Here is a 19,420-nt window from a genome sequence, read left to right as displayed (position 1 = left end):
GCCCCGGCCCGGGAGCTGCGCGGGTTCCTCCTGCGTGGAGGCGGAGGGCCCCAGTACCCACGGACCCGCCAGCCAGGCAGCAGTTGCCAGCGTAGTAAGGTGGCTGCCACGCTGCCAGCGGTGAAGCGTACTGCCAGCAGAGGCTGCTGCTAGTGTTACGGACTGTGCCTCCCAGCGACAAGTTTTCACCCAAGTATTGAGAACAGCCCAAGTCTTTTATCAAGCTACAGTAAATTCGATGGGAGTGGCATGGGAGCGTGCAGGCGGGCTGCACTGCTGGATGGGTATTGAAATTAGTCCCTTTACTTTCTGAAGACAGTTATCTGCGAATGACCCGCTACAGAAATACCTTTAAAAGGGCTCTGAATTCTTCAGTCCAGATTTGCATAGATTTCCATCCTCAAGGTTGGTAAGGTCCCATAATAATTCGTGAGCCCTTATCTGCTTTCTCTTTTCATCAGGCGATTTCTTTCCCCTGGTCTTGCGTTGCCTCATATCCTCCATGTAGAGGACTCGAACCACCTCTACAAGCCGCTGCAGAAAAAATACCCTCGCCTGTTCATCTAGTTTGCTGTATTTTTAGTATTACTATGTTAGTAGATGAGATCCAACTATTTGTTCAGTCAAAAAAATTACAAATGGATTATAAATACAGCTGAGGAAAGGCAGTTGTGATGCAGTTTATGCACTAGGACACTTCTTTCCTCCTAACCTGCATTTCACCAGTCATTCCCTACTGACTATTCTGATGGTTCCCAAATGCAGATAATCTTTTTCATTCCCAAATTACTTTTTCTCATTCCACATTCAATAACTTAAATTTCCTCTCTTTTTTTTTCCCTCTTTAGTTGTGGTACATGATGTCCTTTCTTTGGCATCTTTCACTTTTCCAACCTTTTCCCCCCCTCTCCCTTTCTACTTCCATTACCTCCAAAATGCTACTGCTGAATCCTCCCTCCTTCCCTCACCTGTGACACCTTACTATTCTCCAGCAGCTCCCCATTGCCAAATGTTTTTTACATTTGAAACCCTAAATCAAATTCCTCTGACATTATAGTAGATCTCGTTGTAGCATTAGTGACTTGCATTAGCTGGTGAAATTCTGCACACATTAGCTTTACCGTTTCACTTCTATGTCGATTCTGTGACAGGACTGGAACCAGACATGGTACACAAACACCCCAAGATTTACCTGGTGTTTTGAGAGTACAGTCATTGCTTGGATCCCCTGTGCCTATCTTTGGATCTGTTTTCCTTTCTACTACTTGTACCTTCGACACAAAAACAAAGGCTATATCAGGATGTCCCACATCTTCAAAACCAAAATGGTAAGGATGGACATTATCACAACTTTGATGCATAACTTAATTGTTCTAAATCATGAACCCTTTTCTGATGATCCATCTTTGTGTTTGACGCAGGTAAAGTCAGGTTAGTATAAATCAAGTAAAGTTTAGGAAGAACTTCTCCCCTGTACTTCCATTCGCTTCCCTGCTACTTTCCATAATGATCTCTATCCCAAACCTGCCCGTCAACCTTTCCAGTCTTACCACCCAGGCTGCTTGGAGCATTCAGTTCAGTAGATCATCCCATCACGATTTCAGTCCATTCCAACGTGTGTGTTTGCTGTCTCTGCCCCAGGTCCTTGGATTCATCCTGGTAATACTGTGTTTTTCTAACATCTTCTTTGTACTCTGGGAAATAAGCCAAGGAATCCCACGGGCTCCAGCATTCTTCATTAGCCCTGCTGTGGTGGGAATCACAATGGTAACTATTCCTTGTTTTGTCTGCATGTAGCCCAGCTTAGCCCTCTTGTATTTCCCATGTTTCTTGGTATCTTTGAGCAGAGAGACAGCTGATGGGGAGTAGGAGGCTAGACACGTGCTTTGTGAGTTTCTGCTGTGTGACACAGCAGGGGTTTGGAGCTGGGGCAGACCATTGGGTCTACAGCTACAGTAGAGAGTTCTGTGGGCAGAGTACACCTTGCAAGAGCCGAGGTAGCAGTAGTGTTTAGAAAGAGGTCTCACAACAACAAGACGATCTATTTTCTTATAACCACGCTATGTGATTTAATATGGTTTAGAATGAAATGGGACTTCCATTCAACCTAAATGCCTATCCTTCCCTTCTGTAATTGCATCTTCATAGCCTCGATCATCCCAGCCTTTCGGCCCACTTGTAGTTTTATTACTTGCCCTTTCTGGAGAGACATTCTTTAGTGCAAAATTGCACATAATGCTTTTCAGTTTTTGCCTCCTAGCAACAATACTGCAGCTCTGAAAATCCTGAATTGTTTGGGCAAGAAACGAACTGATTTTTCTCTATTGTATCCATTAATTTGATGATAATGTTTGGCATTCCATTACCAGCTATTTATCTGAACAAATTTGTACTTCCTCACAGATCCTGGCCATGTTCCTTACCCAGGCGGAAAGAATGATGGGCATCCAGTCTTCAGGCATCCTGTTGATTTACTGGCTGCTCTCATTCCTGGCTGCAGTTGTGATGTTCAGTTCCAAAGTCCAACATGCCCTGGAAAGAGTAAGTGAAATCACGTATCTTTAATGTGCAGGGGTATGAAGTGACTAAACAATAGGGCTCTTTTTGCCTCATTGATTGTGAGGTGGAGAACCAAATTCCTCTCAAGATACATGCTGAGAAAAATGACTGATGACACTTTTTCATCTCTGTCCATGTTATCCCCTTCAATGTAGACAGTGTGGTTTTCTGAGAGCTGGGCAGACTTTATATATGAACATAAGCAAACTGAACATAAACACTGTCACTAAAAACTGGCCTTAAACCAGATTTTGTATCAGCATAAATTTGTTTATATATTACACATTTTTATTATTTGGGTATTTGTGGTGAATGTTTATTTGTGGAGGAGTGCTGGCTGGGTTTACACATCTGAGACATTGAGTCAGTGGCCATTTTCCTCAGGCAAACAGTTGTACCTTTCCATCACAAAAGGAATAAACAAACATTTGTGTAATCTGTGTGTTTAAGTAATGGGGGAGAAACATGCAGTCACTAAACAAAAGACAGTTGGGAACTTGCTTGTTCCTGCTGTGTTGAATGATACTCAGGCACTAGGCCTCTTGTAGAAATAACACTTTGCCACTTCTTGCTACCAAAATACAGTTCCAAAAATACTCAGACTTTTTCCTTGGTTTTTCTCTTTCTCATTCACAAAATTAATTAAAGAGCCCTTCATGGAGCCCCTTAGATATACCATTTGTAATAAAACCTAGCAGCTACTTTATTTTATCAACAGTTCATGTCACTAGGTGAACAAGGAACTTCTATCCCTCAGAACACCCTAAGTTCCCTGAATAATGACACAGTGGGGATGTCTGATTTGCCTAGAGTGCTATGAAACCTCACAATAAAACCATCACTGTAAATAACAAATGTGTGCATTATTTAGCATTTTCTGATACTCCAGTTTCAGGAGTTATCTATTTAAGTAGGTCTACATAACTACAGTTTAAATAAATGCACCTCATGCTTCAAACCAAAACTCGGAGCTTATGGCTAGTAGAACTTGAGAAGCCATCTTTCCCCACTGATTTCATGTGATTTCACATGAAAGTTCTTACCTCATTCTCAACAGTATTCTGTTTCTTAGGGCTTCTGGGAAGACCATTTCCGCCACGTTACAACTTACCTTTATGCTAGCCTGGTGCTAGGAGAACTTGTGTTATTCTGCTTAGTGGATCACCCTCCCTTCTTCTCTAAAGCTGTCAATCCTGTAAGTATAACGTAGCTTTTCATAATACATTGTTTCATTGCTCAAACAGGAATTTAAATTTATGGGGATACATAGGAACATAAGTATCTGGGAGATGTAAGATGTATAAAGGCTGACAGCTTTAAAAGGTAACCAGCAGACTTTGTGGTAACAGTACTCTGTCTCTCTATGTACGTTTTGAAAAACTAAAAACCTCTTCTATCCATACTCATGTTTATTTTCACTGAAACCAGTAGATAGGGCTAATATTGCTTCCCTGCGCTCTCCTGTGCAGCAGTACGCTATCCGAGGTATGAGTATGGCAGACCTGTGTTTCAGAAAATAAATGTCTTTGGGTATGAAGAATGATATTCTTTGTTCCTCTGAGACACTACTCAAAGTCTAATTCTCCAAAGTCTCCCCAACCCGCTGATCCTCCATGATACGTTTACACTGTCAGGGTCAGTGAAGGGGAGGGAGGGGGGTAACTTTTTGATTGCTTTTCCTGGGGAAGCACAGAAGGGAATTATATTAATCATGCCCTTTTCTATATATAAATATCACCCATGTTTTTCCTCCCATCAGAATCAGTGTCCAGAAGCCAGCAGCTCTTTTCTTTCCAAAATCACATACTGGTGGTTCTCTGGGTAAGAAATACAGAAAAAGATGTGGTTTTGTTAGAATATCAGAAAAAAGTAGCAGCATAAAAGAGAGGGTACAGATGACAGACAGCAGGAAATATCTAAGCCCTCTGAGTTAGCTTATACAGTGAGGATTTAAATTCTTTCTCTGGGGACTGGAGATGTTCTCACAAGATCAAATTAGAAAAAGTTAACTTACTTTTCTCAAAGTAGTTCAAAACACAAAGTTACGATTCTAGATAATTCTCTTTCCTCTTCCAACTACCCTTCCAGTGCCCTCCCAATCTTGAAACAGACCTCAGCAATCGCAAAAGATCACTGTACACCAACCACAGCCCTATCCACCTGCCAGACCTTCCTGTAACAAATGCTAGGCAAAGGGGAAATAGTGAATGAGGACACTGGCCCAGCCTGCTGCTGAGCATTGAGAAGGAAGATGATTACAGTCCTTAGACCTAATGTCCGCTATGATAAGGCCTCATCTGTGTTTCACTGAGCCACAGAATAAATTAAACTTAACTTTGTCCCTCACTGCCCAAGACTCAATTCTCAGTATGAACTAGAAATTAGGCCTCACTTGCAAATCCTCGTTATGTTGACAGAAGACAGCACAGGGATTTGAAGCAAAACTGCTGTTCCTGAACATTCATATTTGTTCCGGGACAGTCCCGAGTACTGTTTTATGTAAGTCCCTATGTGCTCACTGTGGTGCACTAACCTAAAGCCCATGTGTTTTGAAAATACTACACGCACAATAAATCCTTCCGTGCTTACATTACAGAAGTCTGTCTATTCTCCAGGCTTCTCTGGAAAGGCCATCAGCAGTCCTTGGGGGTGGATGACTTGTGGCCAGTGAGGAAAGAAGACTCCTCTGAAGAAATTGTTGCCTGGGCTGAAAGACAGTGGAAGAAGTGTCATAGCAGAACCCAGCAGTGAGTACTTGATCTAGAGAGTGTGTCATCCACTCAGCTGGGCATTTTCTCTCTTGCCTCTAGATGATATAACCAAATGCACTCACAGGTGCTGGTGTGGCATCTCAGAACAGGCTTTAATGCCCTCCATTCCCCACAGAGGGCTAGACACACTGCTTCAGCACATATTCAGGCTCCGAATGTAAGCTCTGCTAGGCGCTTCCTATCTGGACAGGGGAATGATTGAAAGATTCAATCCCACTGCATTATTTGTCCATTAAACAAGAAGAAAAGGATAGAGTCCAAAAAATGATCCAGGTTACACGCTGCTATGAAAACTTGAAGGTGTTTACTCTTTGGTGGGTGAGCACTCAGTAAGTGAGCTCCTTTTCTGCAAAATCTGATTTTAAGCATTGAAATCTGCTGGAGAACATAGTTCCATTCCTGGAAGCACAGAACTAAGTTTTTTTGTGAGAGGGATCCTTTGTTGATGAGCGTTTATACTGGACATGGCATGAGGCCCTGTATGAGATATTAATGATTTTTTGAAAACACAAGATTCCCAAGCTTTCTCCGATGGTGGCTAGCTTTCTTGTCATGTCTTTCGTTAGAAAAATAGAGTCTGCTACATTTAAAAAGGGTCAGCAGAATGAAACTGGCATAGCAGAAGCTGAAGAGACAGACGTTCTACTGCAATCACAGCACAGTCAGAGCAGACCCTTACTGAAAGTGTTTTGGAGCATGTTTGGAACCTACTTCCTTCTCAGCAGTGTCTGCTTAGTTATCTGTGATGTCTTCATGTTCTCCATCCCGAAGTTACTGAGGTATGTGCACATTTATAATGTATTTCTATCACATGTACGAGACTGCTGTGTGCACGAGCTCACAGAGAGACGTGCATGCCAGCACTCACAGAGGTGGACACACAAAACACTTATCTTTTGAAATCTACTGTTGATGAAAAGAGCTGGATTATCATTTGTGCTAAGACCACAGTCAACTCAGTGGGAAAAAAACCCAAACAAAACCCTGTCTAAAACCGTGCACACTTTCTCCACTGCTGTATTCTGTGGAAAAGACATGCTGCACTGAGCCTTTTGACAACTTCACTGGAACAGGAGTGAGTTATTTGATGGTTCTAGATACCACATCATCTCCACAGGCTGTCAGCCGCTTGCTGTAGTGTTAAGGCTCCGTGTTCCTTGGGTAATTATAAAGAGCACATCTGTGCATCCTACACATCTTAAATAGCTTCTTTAGTCAGCTGACATGCTGCTTTGTGGATTGCGCTGGTACAACACAAACCTGCATTACAGTAGATTTTCAAGAGCAACATCACTTCTTAAGTCATTAAGAGAAGTTCTAGAAATGTCAATGACTTCCCTAGATTATGGCTCCCAAATTGCATATTTGTGACAAATTCAAGAAATTCAGGAGTCATCCTTAATGCTGAAACTGAGGTGTCCCCTGAGATGATGCTGAGATCAGAGATTGCTTCAAAACCAAGAGTGGCTAAATGTCAAAAATCAGGATATTATAAGACATAGGATACTTAGCATTTTTTCCAGTTCTTCTGCTATTTTACTGACAAACATCAGCCAGGGAGAATACAGAAAAAATCCCTGGTATTTCTGCATTTTTGTGTGTCTGATATTTAATCAGTTCTACATTGATTCATCAACATTTTGCTCCTGTCTTGCAGCCTTTTCCTGAAGTTTATTGAAGATCAAGAAGCCCCTACCTGGCATGGTTATTTCTATGCTTTCACTATGTTCCTTTTGGCTTGTCTCCAGACTCTGTTTGAACAACGATATATGTACATGTGCCTTGTTCTGGGGTTGAGACTGAAAACTGCAGTAACAGGGCTTGTGTACAGGAAGGTGGGTCTACTTCTTTTGCAGTCTCATTTTTTTCTACCCCTACATTAGTAGGCATGACATTGTGGGTACACTGTCCTTAATATCAGGGTCGCTGTTATTAGAAACTACTCTTAGGATGTAATTCTGTGCTATACTAATTTCTGAACAGTACGTGGGAAGTATTTTAGTGTTTGTTCTTCAGCTCTTACCTCTGAAGGAAAAGCCAAGAAAAGGAGAGATAAAAACAACATAAGCTTTCTTACGCTGTAGATTATGGTTGGGGAAAGGAGTAAATTATTCTTCTTAAAGTGAAGTCACATATCCCATGCAAAAGCGTGTCTTCAGTACCTAGGATTTGACATTTTCCTCCACCTCTTTTTTTCCTTTCTTTATACAAGAAAGTTGTTCCATTTTTGGACCAAAGCTGTTGTTCGATGACACCCTTCTTTTCTGCTCTACCCTGTCTAGATCCTAGTTATGTCAAATGCATCAAGGAAAGCAGCAACAGTAGGTGAAATTGTTAATCTGGTATCTGTTGATGTCCAAAAGCTAATGGATCTGATAATCTATTTTAATGGGACCTGGCTTGCTCCTATTCGGATTATCATCTGCTTTGTCTTCTTGTGGCAGGTAAAATATGATGATAGTACCTACCAGCCCCTTTCTATTCTACGAATCAAAGGGAAAAGGAGTTTTCAAAATTCTGCTTAGAGCTTTGCTGGTCTGAATAACATGAAATTGCACTATTTTTCTTAGCTCTGTAGCATGGTGGATTCGCTTTTCTTTTTAGAAGACATTTTTATTGGTATAGAATCCCTTTAATTCATTTTCTCACCTGTGGATTCAGCATTCAGCCTCTTGTAGGAAAGACTGTGAGTATGGTTATTCTGAGCTGACTTGAAACTTTTGCCTCAGATTTTCCCGTCTCCTCTCTTTTCAACCAAAATGTGGTGGCCCACTGCAGGCTGAGAGTCCAGTTCCAGCTCCTCAGCATGGTTACAGAACATAAAGGGGAATGGACTGAAATACCAACTTGACGTACTTCATCCTGAAGCCTGATCACCACAAGATCAGTGAAACAGTTTGAAGTTATACGAGATTCAAAAAGAGTACTGGATACAGAGAATATTATATGTATCAAGGAGCTTAGCAAGAAGAGAGCAAAACCTGAATTAGAAATAAAGGATGATAATCTAAAAGATCCTTTCCCCCCCTCAATTCAATGTATGGTATTTTCTCAGCAGGATAAAACCCTATATTTTAGTCCCTGTTTTTGGCAGCACACCAAATGGAAGTATGAGCACTATAGAGACAGTTGATTCCCAGGAGCTTTCCAGAGGCCTTTGAGACCTTCCTTTGCTAACCAGAATGAACTGTGCCTTGTGCCTGGCAGGACACTATGATCTTAGAAAATTAATAGCCATGGTATAGACTGTTGAAAAATCATCATCCCTTTTCTAGTGACATTGAAAAGCTGAACATGGTTGCATGTAGTCAGAGCATAATTAATACTTTCCTAGTGTTCACAGACCATTGTGTATACCAGCACTCACCCCTTTAGCAAATGTACGCTGTCTGTAGAGAGATATAACTAAACCATGAGAAACAAGCTCGCTATTTTGATACACAAGTCATCATGAATCTTGGTATCCAGGTATCCAGGAGCTGTCCCGAGAGTATGTGGCACAGTATAATGCTACCATTTCATCTCACTAGTTGATGTAAATTCAGACAAGCTGGGTTATTTAGTTTGTTGAGGGTTTGGGTTTGTTTTTTTAAACAAAACCTGGTTTTGTTTTGGGTCACTACTTACGCCAGCCACAAGATGTCCTCCTTAACGCATCCAAGAACAGATGGGCAGACACAGAAATTACTTGAATTGCCAGCATGCTTCTGGATCACTTTCAGCACTAACCTAGTTCCTAAAAGGGAAGCAAATAAATTCAGCAGAGCATGATGACAGGAGTTACCCTGCCTGGAGAGTTAACAATCCACAGTGCTTAGGGAGCACAATTCCCAGGAAAGGCAAAGACAAGATTAAAGCCTTAACCACGAGGAATGTCCAGCATAAATTCAAATAGAGGGAAGGTGAGCAAGCAGAATGGGAAACAGTCATTTCTAGTAATCACTAGAAGTTCTTCCTCTTTCATTTTCTCTCTTGGCAGCTTCTTGGGCCATCTGCCTTGACTTCAGTTGCTGTATTCCTTTTTCTTTTGCCTCTGAATTTTGTGATCACCAAGAAGAGGAGTCAGTTTCAGGTACATTTTGCTTTATATAAATGAAGTGTTTTACTGACTTGAATTATGCTAGGATACTGCTTTCAAACCTAAGTTAAAGGCTGCCATGCTCTTCCAGGAAAGCATCAGATGGAACTGAAGGCTACTGATAATTACAGTAGACATGTTGAAAAAAAAAAAAAAAAAGGAAAAAAAAGGTAGTCAAGTGATGGCTTAATGTTGATTATTCATGCTGACCATGACTGTCTGAAGTAACATAGGATCTGAAGCCTGCAAAGCTGCTTTAAGTTCAGAGTAACCTCTTGCATGTTCAGTCTTTTACCTTGTTTGCCCACCTTTGTGTTTTCTACGTATTGCCAGTAAAAATAACACTGTGAAGATGACAAACGAAGTATTACCCAGCCTGGAAGATTCATAAGCAAAGCAGTATACACAGCTCAACTGCAGGGAAATTTATTCAGAATTCAGAGGCAAGAATAAGGTGTTTCTTCAGAATAACTGAACATTCAATGATTTATTACAGGAGGCCCAGATGAAACATAAAGATGAGCGGGCCAAACTCACTAATGCCATTCTCAGTGACATTAAAGTAATCAAACTGTATGGCTGGGAGAAAACCTTCATGGAGAAAGTGCTTGGTATCCGGAAGCAAGAACTTCAGGCCCTAAAAAGATCTCAGATTCTCTTCTCAGCATCTCTGGCTTCTTTCCATTCATCAGCTTTCCTGGTGAGTGGTTCACCTTCCTACATAAAACATGCTATTACTTCCAATTCTCCTTGTAGTCCTGTCTGGACAGATTTTTCCTGTGGGACAGCTAAAGAGAACATCTGCCCAGAGCAGTTGGTGGTCTCACAGGAGTTGCTGAGCCCCAGTGGAATCACCCACACAGACACTTACGCTGTTGTAACAATTCCATGGACAAGTCGCCTGGTCTGGCAATGTGCTCTAGGCAGACTGAGCCTGCTTTGCAAGAACCACCTGGAGATGTCCAGCAAGACAGTGTTCATGGCACAGTCAGTAGCTGCGCAAGCCACTTTCACACTTGCTGTTGCAGCTCAGCCATATGTTTTCAGTGGGAAACGGCTCTGCTTTCACCTTGCTGTGGTTACAGCAACAAAAATTCCTTAAACCAGAACAAATGCCAAATGATCAGACTTGGTTTTGTCATTAACTCACAAGACCTTGCCTATGATATCTGCGGGATGGGTACCATGTATATAGGTGATAGCCTGGATTTAACTAAATAGGTTCTAGAGTCTTTAGGAAGGGGCCTGTCACCCTTGAACCATTCTTCTCCCTGTCTGAAGCAAATGGTCTGTTTTTCCTTTGCTCCCTTTCAGATTGCGTTTGTCATGTTTGCTGTCTACACCCTGGTGGATAACACACACGTCCTGGATGCTCAGAAGGCCTTTGTAGCTTTAACACTGATCAACATTCTCAACACTGCGCCCTCTTTCCTGCCATTCTCCATAAACGCTGCTGTCCAGGTTAATGGCAGGCTAGGATCCTTTTTCTTTGGCCATAAGCGTTTTTTTTACATACCACCATTAACAGGTAAAGGTAGGGATTTCTTCGGGCTTTGAACATCAGGGCTAGCTATACAGTTGCTGTGGTGAAGCACTGACGTGCAAGGACTTGCACCTAAGGGTACTCTGTAGTACTGTTTTTCAGAAAGGCTCCACGTATTGACAAAACAGTCACCAAGAATAACTCGTAAGTCTTTCAAGGCGAATCACAAGTACCATTAGATCTCAGAGGTGCTTCCAGTTCTGTTTTTAATCACAGAAATCAGAACAGACGGAGCAAGATCTCCATGGGAGATCAATGGAAACCCTGCTAGCCCAGGCCAGAGAAAAGCAAGTCATTGTCCAGTAAGAAACTGGGAAACTGCACTTCTCTCTTGCACCTTAAGACGACTGTCACAACTCTTCATGTACAGAAGCAATCACTGGAAAGACTTCATGATGAATTGGAGAAAAAAAGCACCAATTTCAGTGTGTGAACAGAAGAGAAAATACAGGGAATATAGAGTTTTTGCTAAGCTAAGTGGAAATAAAGACAGTTAACGTAAGGAAGAGTTGCATTTGTCCATCTAAGCCTAGAGCATCTGCAACATAGCACTTAGTCAGCAGTCTAAGTGGGTCATCAAGTTGAGTCTTCACTTTGGGTTTTAGCTGCCTGTCTATTTTAAAATCTTACTCTTTTGTGTGTTTCTTCATTTCAGGCCAAAGTTTCTTTAAACCGCTTAGCAGCTTTTCTGAGTCTAGAAGAACTGAATCCTGAGAGCTCAAGCAGAAACACTTCTGACTGTGGTAAGCTTTTGTGTTAGCATTATTGTCTTCTAAGAGGAGTAGCTCCCATTGTTCAGCTTCCACTCTTAGGGTGCCTACTATAGTCAAGATAAAAATGTTTGCCGCTTCACTGTCACTCTCTCTCTCAGGTCTATTTATTTCTAAACATGACATCTAATCTGGTAATTAACCCCTTTTCATACTTAGCGTTCATTTTATGTAATATAAATACACACTGTTACATAAACAGGAATGTTTCTATACCTACCGTTGAATTTAGTGTTCTATTTCTCCTCGTATTTCAGTACAGGCAAGTATCACCATAAGAAATGGGACTTTTTGCTGGAGCAAAGAAACTTCTTGTCTTAGAAGGTACAGACTTACCCTTAGTCATCTCAGCTCTGTAGGACAGGGTGGGTGCTGAATGAACTAATTCCTCAGGGCCTAAGTGAAACCAGTATGGCATATCTACAGGCTTTTGAGTTTGCTTTTAATGTTGAATTCTGAAAATTGTAAAGTCAGACAAAATGTAATTTTGCCTTTATGCCTGAGACCACATAAATGGGAAGGTGCCTGTATCTGGATGTTGCTTAATATAGAGAGTTTTCTTGCACAAACATGAAATTACGGTAATTTAAGTCTAAAAAGTAGAATTGATGGTATGCAGATATTATACATGATATCACTACATGCTTATTTCAAAAGGCATTGCAGTTTTAGGGAATAAACAGTATTGAAAAGTACTGATGTTCAGGAATGTTTTATATCCAGTGCTTTGGGCTAGCCTATCTCCAGAGTGGGGACCTGGGTCTTGGATCTGGATTTGAAACTCAGATGGGGATGAAGACTTTCTGTTTGGAGGCATCTTTGAAGGGATGGCTCCTGTTCTGCTGCAAAAAGTCAGCATGACAGGAAGAGTAACCCTGTGCAACTGAGGCCTCAAGTATGAAATTAAGGGGTTTAGTTTTTATTGCTACAAAACAATAGCAAGAATTTTGGTCATTTTGTTTTCAGAAAGTGTATTTAAAAGGTGGTAAGAGACTAATCTTTTCTCTATAGGATAGATCTTACTGTGCCCCAAGGCTCCTTGCTTGCTATAGTTGGCCAAGTGGGTGCTGGAAAGTCCTCCTTGCTGTCAGCGTTACTTGGTGAGCTGGAGAGGACGGATGGCTGTGTGACAATGAAGGTAGATTTTCCCCTGAGCGTTTTCTTTTAATTAGGCTGTCTTCAGGAACAGTAAGGTATTAACCAAGGCATCAGGTACTTAGTGAAAACCCATCTACTGTTAAATTTTAACAAAAGCTGTATGTAGCAGCCTGCATTTAATTATCTGAAGGTGCTTAAGACCTCTGGATGAGCCTGGCCCTTGGGAATGGGAACAGGACTTCAAAGATCCAGTTACATTTCCTACTCTGACAGTGAGCGGAAGTGGCATTCTGGTAAGGTGTGACACGTACTTGCACCTCAGTTTCCTCTTCTATGAGATAGTGAAAGTGCAGACTCACTATTTTGCAAAGCCCTCTGAGACCTGCCAATGGCAAATATCATTCCAGATTTCTGTAAAGCTAATGGGGAGAGTTTTTCTTCAAAAACCTGTGCCCACAGTGTCAAGTTGAGCTTATGAAAAAGGTAGTTAATGTTCTTCCACTTCCATTTTTCTAGGGTACTGCAGCTTATGTTCCCCAGCAAGCTTGGATACAAAATGCCTCAGTGGAAGATAATATTCTCTTTGGGAAAGAGATGGATGAAACATGGTTCAATAGAGTGATAGATGCTTGTGCACTGCAACCTGATTTGAAGACCTTCCCTGCAGGGCAGAAGAGCGAAATAGGAGAGAAGGTACTGGCTTAGGTTTATATTTTGTCCAACTTTTCCATGAGTAGCTACAACTTTGGGTGTCCTGCTTAAAACAGCTACAAAAGGCCTAAACTTGCAGGAGGCAGGTGCTCAATAATTTCTGAAAAGTTAGGCCATGATTTAGTAGGATCTGAAGACCACATCCTGACAGTTAAGATGCTCAAGACAAAAATCAACAAACCCAGGTCATTCTTTGGTCCTTTTTTATAGGAGAGTGGAGTTGCTCAAGAGAATCCGCATCTGCATCTCAAGAGCCCTATTTGGAGGGAGGGAGGGAGATGCTCTGATTTAAAAATAAGGAAGTTCTAAAACCTCAATGTAAAATGAAGCCAAGAGTTGGCAAATATGCTGTAACTTTGAAATAAACAGTGTCAATACATTTTTACAGGGAATAAATATATCTGGAGGGCAGAAGCAAAGAGTGAACCTTGCTCGTGCTGTGTACCAGAAGGCTTCGATTTACCTTCTAGATGACCCCCTCTCAGCTGTTGATGCCCATGTTGGACAGCACATTTTTGAACATGTCCTTGGACCCAACAGCTTACTGAAGGACAAGGTGCGTTATAAATCCTGAACTGTAAAAGATTGCAAAGTGTACCTAATTATCAGGGCCCCCGAAATGTTTCCAGTTGGGTGAGTTATTCACTTTATCAAAGGCTCCCAAGTTCTTTTTTTGCTAGTGACAGCAGGTGTACTGCTGTAACAACAGTAGAAGTGGAATGGGTAACCTCTGCAGTCCACACAGCATGTGGAAGTCCTGCAATGAATCTCACCTAGGAGGAGGAAGACTGATAAGTTAGGCTCTCCTGAAAGACTGTCTTTATCCTCATGCCAAACCACATGCCTACTTCCAGCCTTACTTCTACAGCAAGTTTATAGTTCTTGGGTCTTCTGTTGACATTATCCTTCTCCCTTTTTGAAATTTACTTCTAGTGTAGTTAGGAAGAGCTGCCCAATGTCTAATTCTATCACTTTTGAATAATTCAGTGGTGCCATTATAGTTCTCATCACCCAAATGTTCATCACTTAAATTTCAGTCTTAAAATCCATCTTAAACACTTCTCTTCCGTTCTTTTTTTGCATTGGTTGCATTTTGTTATTCCTTGGTATTTCTCTGCTGTCAAGCAATCTGGATAATAAATGTGGTTACATGAGAAGGGATGCTAGGGCAGCTCTCTTTATTTCATGGTATAAATTGCCTACAAACCTTGATTCAATTTCATGTTGTAGAAGGAAAATAGGTAATTTCTTTCATTAGAAAGTCCAATTAAAACAGACATGTCTGATTACAAATATCTTTCTCTTAATGTGCACATTGCTTGCAAGTATCAGAATGTAATTATTGTATTGAAACAGAAAGGCTGGCAAAGAAAAGAGGTATCAGACTTAGGCAGTACTCAAAGAGCTTGATTGTATATTAGAACTATAAAACATGCCAATTTGTTATCTAGGGAAAAAAATTACTTTTCTTATGTCCTTTCCCACATGTAACTATCTGTGCAAATATGCTCAGAAATTTAAATGAAAAGGGGCTGCACTCTTAACTCCATTCAGGTTGATGAAGTTTTCAGACACAAATTTGAGTCTAAAATATCGATATCAGTGACAGTAAGTGTGACATACTTTTCAATTAACATCATTCTGCTTAAGAGCCTGAGGGGAATCAACAACATGGAACTGCTCAGTGAGCCAAGCAAAGGGTCCTCTTACACACAGGGTGCTGGCCTGGAACTTCAGGCTTCAGTTCCCATCCTCATGCTTTTATGCTGTGTGTGACACAAAGCAAGCTGATTCAGCCCTCCACTTCCGAATTCTGCTCTTTCAAAATGGGCACAAAGCTGTCCTACAAAGATAAACTTCATCAAAGAGACAGTCAGAAGCGATAGGAATAAATAACAAAAATATCTCCAGGTTAGTAAAAATCACAACTCACACTGACTACCTGTCTGTCTTCAGAAGACAGCAGACTGCAACAGCTCAAGTGAGCCCGGAAACATCAGAACAATTCTAAACTGTTCCCTCTTTATTCAAGCAGACTCGTGTGCTGGCAACTCACACAATCAACATTTTGCCTCAAGTGGACAACATTGTTTTTCTGGTGGACGGAACAATCTCAGAAATTGGTTCCTACCACGAACTTCTACAGAGAAATGGGGCCTTTGCAGAATTTCTTCATTCACGCATTACTGCGGAAGAGAAGGCAGACACTGGTTTCCCAGGTAACCCAAATGAGTTGGAATCATTCTTCCTAGGGCTATCAGTCAATTGTTTCCTTAATATAACAACATAAAAGAACTGGGGGAAAGGGGGAAAGAAGGGGGGTCTGCTTCTGTTCACAGTTGGGAAGAGGGAAAAAGGGAATAAAACTGGAAAAGCCAGTCTTACGTTTGTTTTATTATGGACATTTAAAGCTGAGATCCAGTCACAGTAAGCTGTCGCTTTGTGTGGGGAAAAATATGCCTGTCAAATTAGCTGACTCATTATCTCAGAATTGGTTCTTGAATAAACAGTTCCATCTTAGTAGACAACAATCATGCAGTAAACAAATTACCCACTGTTTGTGCTTCAAAAGCCTCACCTTGGTACTTCTACCCGTAGAAACAATTCTGTGTAATGAATTTTTCCTCCGTATTACCAGTCTCTCAAAGGCTATACAGGACAAAACAGTATTCTAAAGCATTTAGAAAAAAAAAAACACATTTATTTCACAGCTACAGGAGACACCAAAGGCACCATCACCGCTAGATATGGTCCATCACAGGAGAAGCTCTTTAGGTAAGCTTAAAGCTGTCTCAGACACTGAAGAACTTGCTCCAAAAGCCCACACAAGCCTATGTGGAGGCTCTTAGTGAGTATGATGCAGGTTTGGGATTGATCTGTAAATTAATAGTAAGAACAAACAAACAAAACTCAAGAATAGGTAAGAAACTGCTCTTGAATGTGGAGGTTGACTAACATTTTCTCCATATTTCACAAGGAGCCAGAATTTGTTCCAGAGCTCACATACAAGGCATGTTGATACATTTGGTTGCTGTACACTTCCCAGTGGTGTTTGAAGGTCTGACTCCTTTCAGACCAGCCACAGCTAGTGAATGCTTAAAGCCTCTGTTTGTTAATAGCTTGACAGAGCCCAGTCCCCGTAATAAATATGGACAATGGTCTGGGTCACTCTGGAGGATCCCAAAAACTTCAGCCCTTGAAGCAGGCATCAATATCAAGAGTGGATGGGTAAAGAGATCCAGCTTTAAAATACTCATTGCTTTGTCTAAAAATTGAAAGGATTTTTGTTTTCTTTATGAAGTGACAATTCAGTCTGTGCTCTGGGAAGGGAAACCATTCCTGTAAGTCAAGACTGTACCACTGCTGCAGCCACCAAAGGAAAATTAACCAAGGGAGAGAAAACTCAGCATGGCAGGGTAAGCACAGCACCTTCCTGTAAAGGCAAAGACACATTCCATGGGTTTATCATGGACCCACTCACGGCAGGCAGGTCAGCTCAGTGCCCAAGTTAAACCAGAGCAACTCCAGGGAAGTCATCTGAGCTGTACAAGTTTGCCCTATAATTGAAAGTCATTTAAGCATTATTTTACACAGTACCTTCTATGCAAACTCTACCTCCCCGGGTGCCCCCATCTAAGTACTGGCTCCAAAATAGGAATCATGCAGGCACATTGCAGAGGAATTATGATCACTTGAGAAGAGAGATCCTGATTCAAGAGTTGACCTGAAGGAGGAAAGCACTCTGAGGCAACCAGGGTGAGGTGGTGGTTAAGGGACAGAAGATGACAGATTACAAGGGACTTGTAATCTTGAGTCTGTCCACAAACTTTTGAGGCTGGTGGGAAGGGGCAAAGAGACATATCACTGTTCTCATCTGGCCCAAGGGAAGCACCTCAAAAAGCTGAGGCAAGGAGGGTACTGTGAAAGGAAAGAAGCAGACATGGGATTCCAGCTAGGATGAGTCCGGCATGGATGAGGTGTGTATTCAGGGCACACTGTAGAAGCAGTAAAATGTGGGGAGGAAACAAATACCAGAGGCTACACACTGGTACTGAGAAGTCTGACACCGCCAAAGAGGGGCTGCTCTTCCCCTAGGGAAGCACAGCATTGGCCAGACTGGGATTCTCCTCACCTCTGCTGATCCACAGTTGTTCACACAAGCCATCAGCGGGATACACGACAGTTCTCACTCACACCGACAACAAATGAAAACCCTAAGGAAAGCCTTACTTGCATTCCAGTAGTAACACGAGTCTATTGCAATAACATTCATCAGTTGATAATAATTACTCATTAACACCATGGATTTATTTAAATGTGGCTTCATTAGTCATCCATGAGGAAAACAAAATAAGAATTAACATGGTTGCTATGGCCCATGACATATAACCAAGTAGGTATGCTATAATAAATCATTCCTGTTCAGGAGCTGCTTTTCCTTGCTAACAAGCTTGATCCTCCCAACATCCCCTCCTATTTTCCCCCAATTGTTTCACTCTAGGTCAATACTTCGATTTATGCAGCCTACCTGAAGGCAATAGGCTTAGCACTGTGTGTGTACATCATTCTGTTGTTCACATGTCAGCAAGCCGTGTCATTTTCTCGTGGTTACTGGCTCAGCATGTGGACAGATGACCCTGTTCACAATGGGACACAACAGCACACAGAGCTGAGAATTGGAGTCTTTGGTGCACTAGGAGTCATTCAAGGTTTGTTTAACTTACCTAATTCTGCGCTCTATTTCCATCTCCCTTTCCCATATCCAGGATGTTTTCTCAGAATATAAATAAGTGCATACCCACGGGCTCTTAGCCTCCTGGGCTTTTGGCACCAGCCCAAAAGGTTTGGCATAGAACCTAAAACTACGGGCTTTGACGCAGAGAGGATTTCTAAGAGATCTGAACAATATTTCCAGTGTTACTGCCTGAAATTCTACTTCATGGTATGCTAGAAGTGTTCTCCAGTGCCCTTCAGCAGACCATGATGAATAGTGTCTTCCTCTGTATTTCCTGCTGGAAGTAAATGACCTCAGCCCCTAAAAAACATCAGCAATGGAAGAACTACAACATTGTTATTTTTCTGTCCCGCCTCCTTTTATTCAACATCTTCTGTGTATCTTTCTTCCTCTTATATCCCTTTCCATTCCTCCAATATAAATTAATCATATCAAAGTGCAAGCGGTAGGTCTTCTCCATGCTGAATTAAATCTTGGTTTAGGTCTTCTGAGTGTAGGGAGAGAGAAAAAGAGGAACTTGTGGACTTCTACATTTCTTTAAATCTTTCTCTTTAAAAATAGCCACAATTCTTTCGGTCACTCTTTAGAAAACAAATAAATAAATCACTTGTTTTAGGACAGAAATAAAATCTGGAAGAAATCTCATCCCAAGTGACAAAAGATTGAGAAAGTTTTGAACAAGTTGAAAAGAGTGGGAAGGGTTGGGTACCCTTCTGTGCTAACAGTGAATCTGTAGGCAGGAAACCTAAGACTTCCAGTCAAGCTCATTTTGTGAAGAATAAAGAATTTATCCTGTGTGTTTAAGTTGCTGAATCCGTGTGGCCCAGCAAACTTGCTTAGAAGGTCTTGCACCCCTCTGTAACTACCCTACAGAAAGGGCAGTCCTGCAGCTCTGAGGCTTGGCTTAATTGCTACCAAAGGGAAAGTCAGCTCCTTTCACTAGTACAGCATTCACAGTATGAAGTGAAAATCATGATCGCGCAAAGGTGAACTCCAAGGTTTTGTTCAGACCTACTAATAATTTTTTTTTATTATAGCCCTTGGCAGATTTGCCTCCACAGCAGCAGTCCTTCTGGGTGGCGTGTTAGCATCACACAAGCTGTTTCTGCAGTTGCTGAGGAATGTTGCGAGATCCCCAATGGTCTTCTTTGAGCA

The 19,420-nt window shown here is 41.6% G+C and overlaps 1 protein-coding gene across 1 annotated transcript in view; it reads left to right on the top strand.

Moving 5' to 3' along the window:
* Nucleotides 1-1,151: 1,151 nt before the first annotated feature.
* LOC104616410 (multidrug resistance-associated protein 1-like) overlaps nt 1,152-19,420 on the top strand; it is a gene marked incomplete at its 5' end in the record, with an annotated part of 24,141 nt that continues 5,872 nt past the window's right edge. Inside the window, 22 exon segments of the mRNA XM_010281414.1 lie at nt 1,152-1,328; nt 1,642-1,767; nt 2,404-2,541; nt 3,632-3,754; nt 4,319-4,380; nt 5,175-5,306; nt 5,897-6,109; nt 6,988-7,165; nt 7,613-7,774; nt 9,310-9,402; nt 9,905-10,108; nt 10,723-10,869; nt 11,607-11,704; nt 11,989-12,045; nt 12,733-12,859; nt 13,336-13,512; nt 13,919-14,086; nt 15,566-15,749; nt 16,242-16,305; nt 16,832-16,946; nt 18,032-18,239; nt 19,303-19,420. The exon segment at nt 19,303-19,420 is cut by the window's right edge and continues 4 nt beyond it. Of these exon segments, the coding sequence (XP_010279716.1) occupies nt 1,152-1,328; nt 1,642-1,767; nt 2,404-2,541; nt 3,632-3,754; nt 4,319-4,380; nt 5,175-5,306; nt 5,897-6,109; nt 6,988-7,165; nt 7,613-7,774; nt 9,310-9,402; nt 9,905-10,108; nt 10,723-10,869; nt 11,607-11,704; nt 11,989-12,045; nt 12,733-12,859; nt 13,336-13,512; nt 13,919-14,086; nt 15,566-15,749; nt 16,242-16,305; nt 16,832-16,946; nt 18,032-18,239; nt 19,303-19,420 (3,071 nt within the window).

This window comes from Phaethon lepturus, unplaced genomic scaffold (genome assembly GCF_000687285.1).
Source record: "Phaethon lepturus isolate BGI_N335 unplaced genomic scaffold, ASM68728v1 scaffold6892, whole genome shotgun sequence".
Taxonomy (NCBI): Eukaryota; Metazoa; Chordata; class Aves; order Phaethontiformes; family Phaethontidae; genus Phaethon; species Phaethon lepturus.
This window is presented reverse-complemented; position numbering and strand designations above follow the sequence as displayed.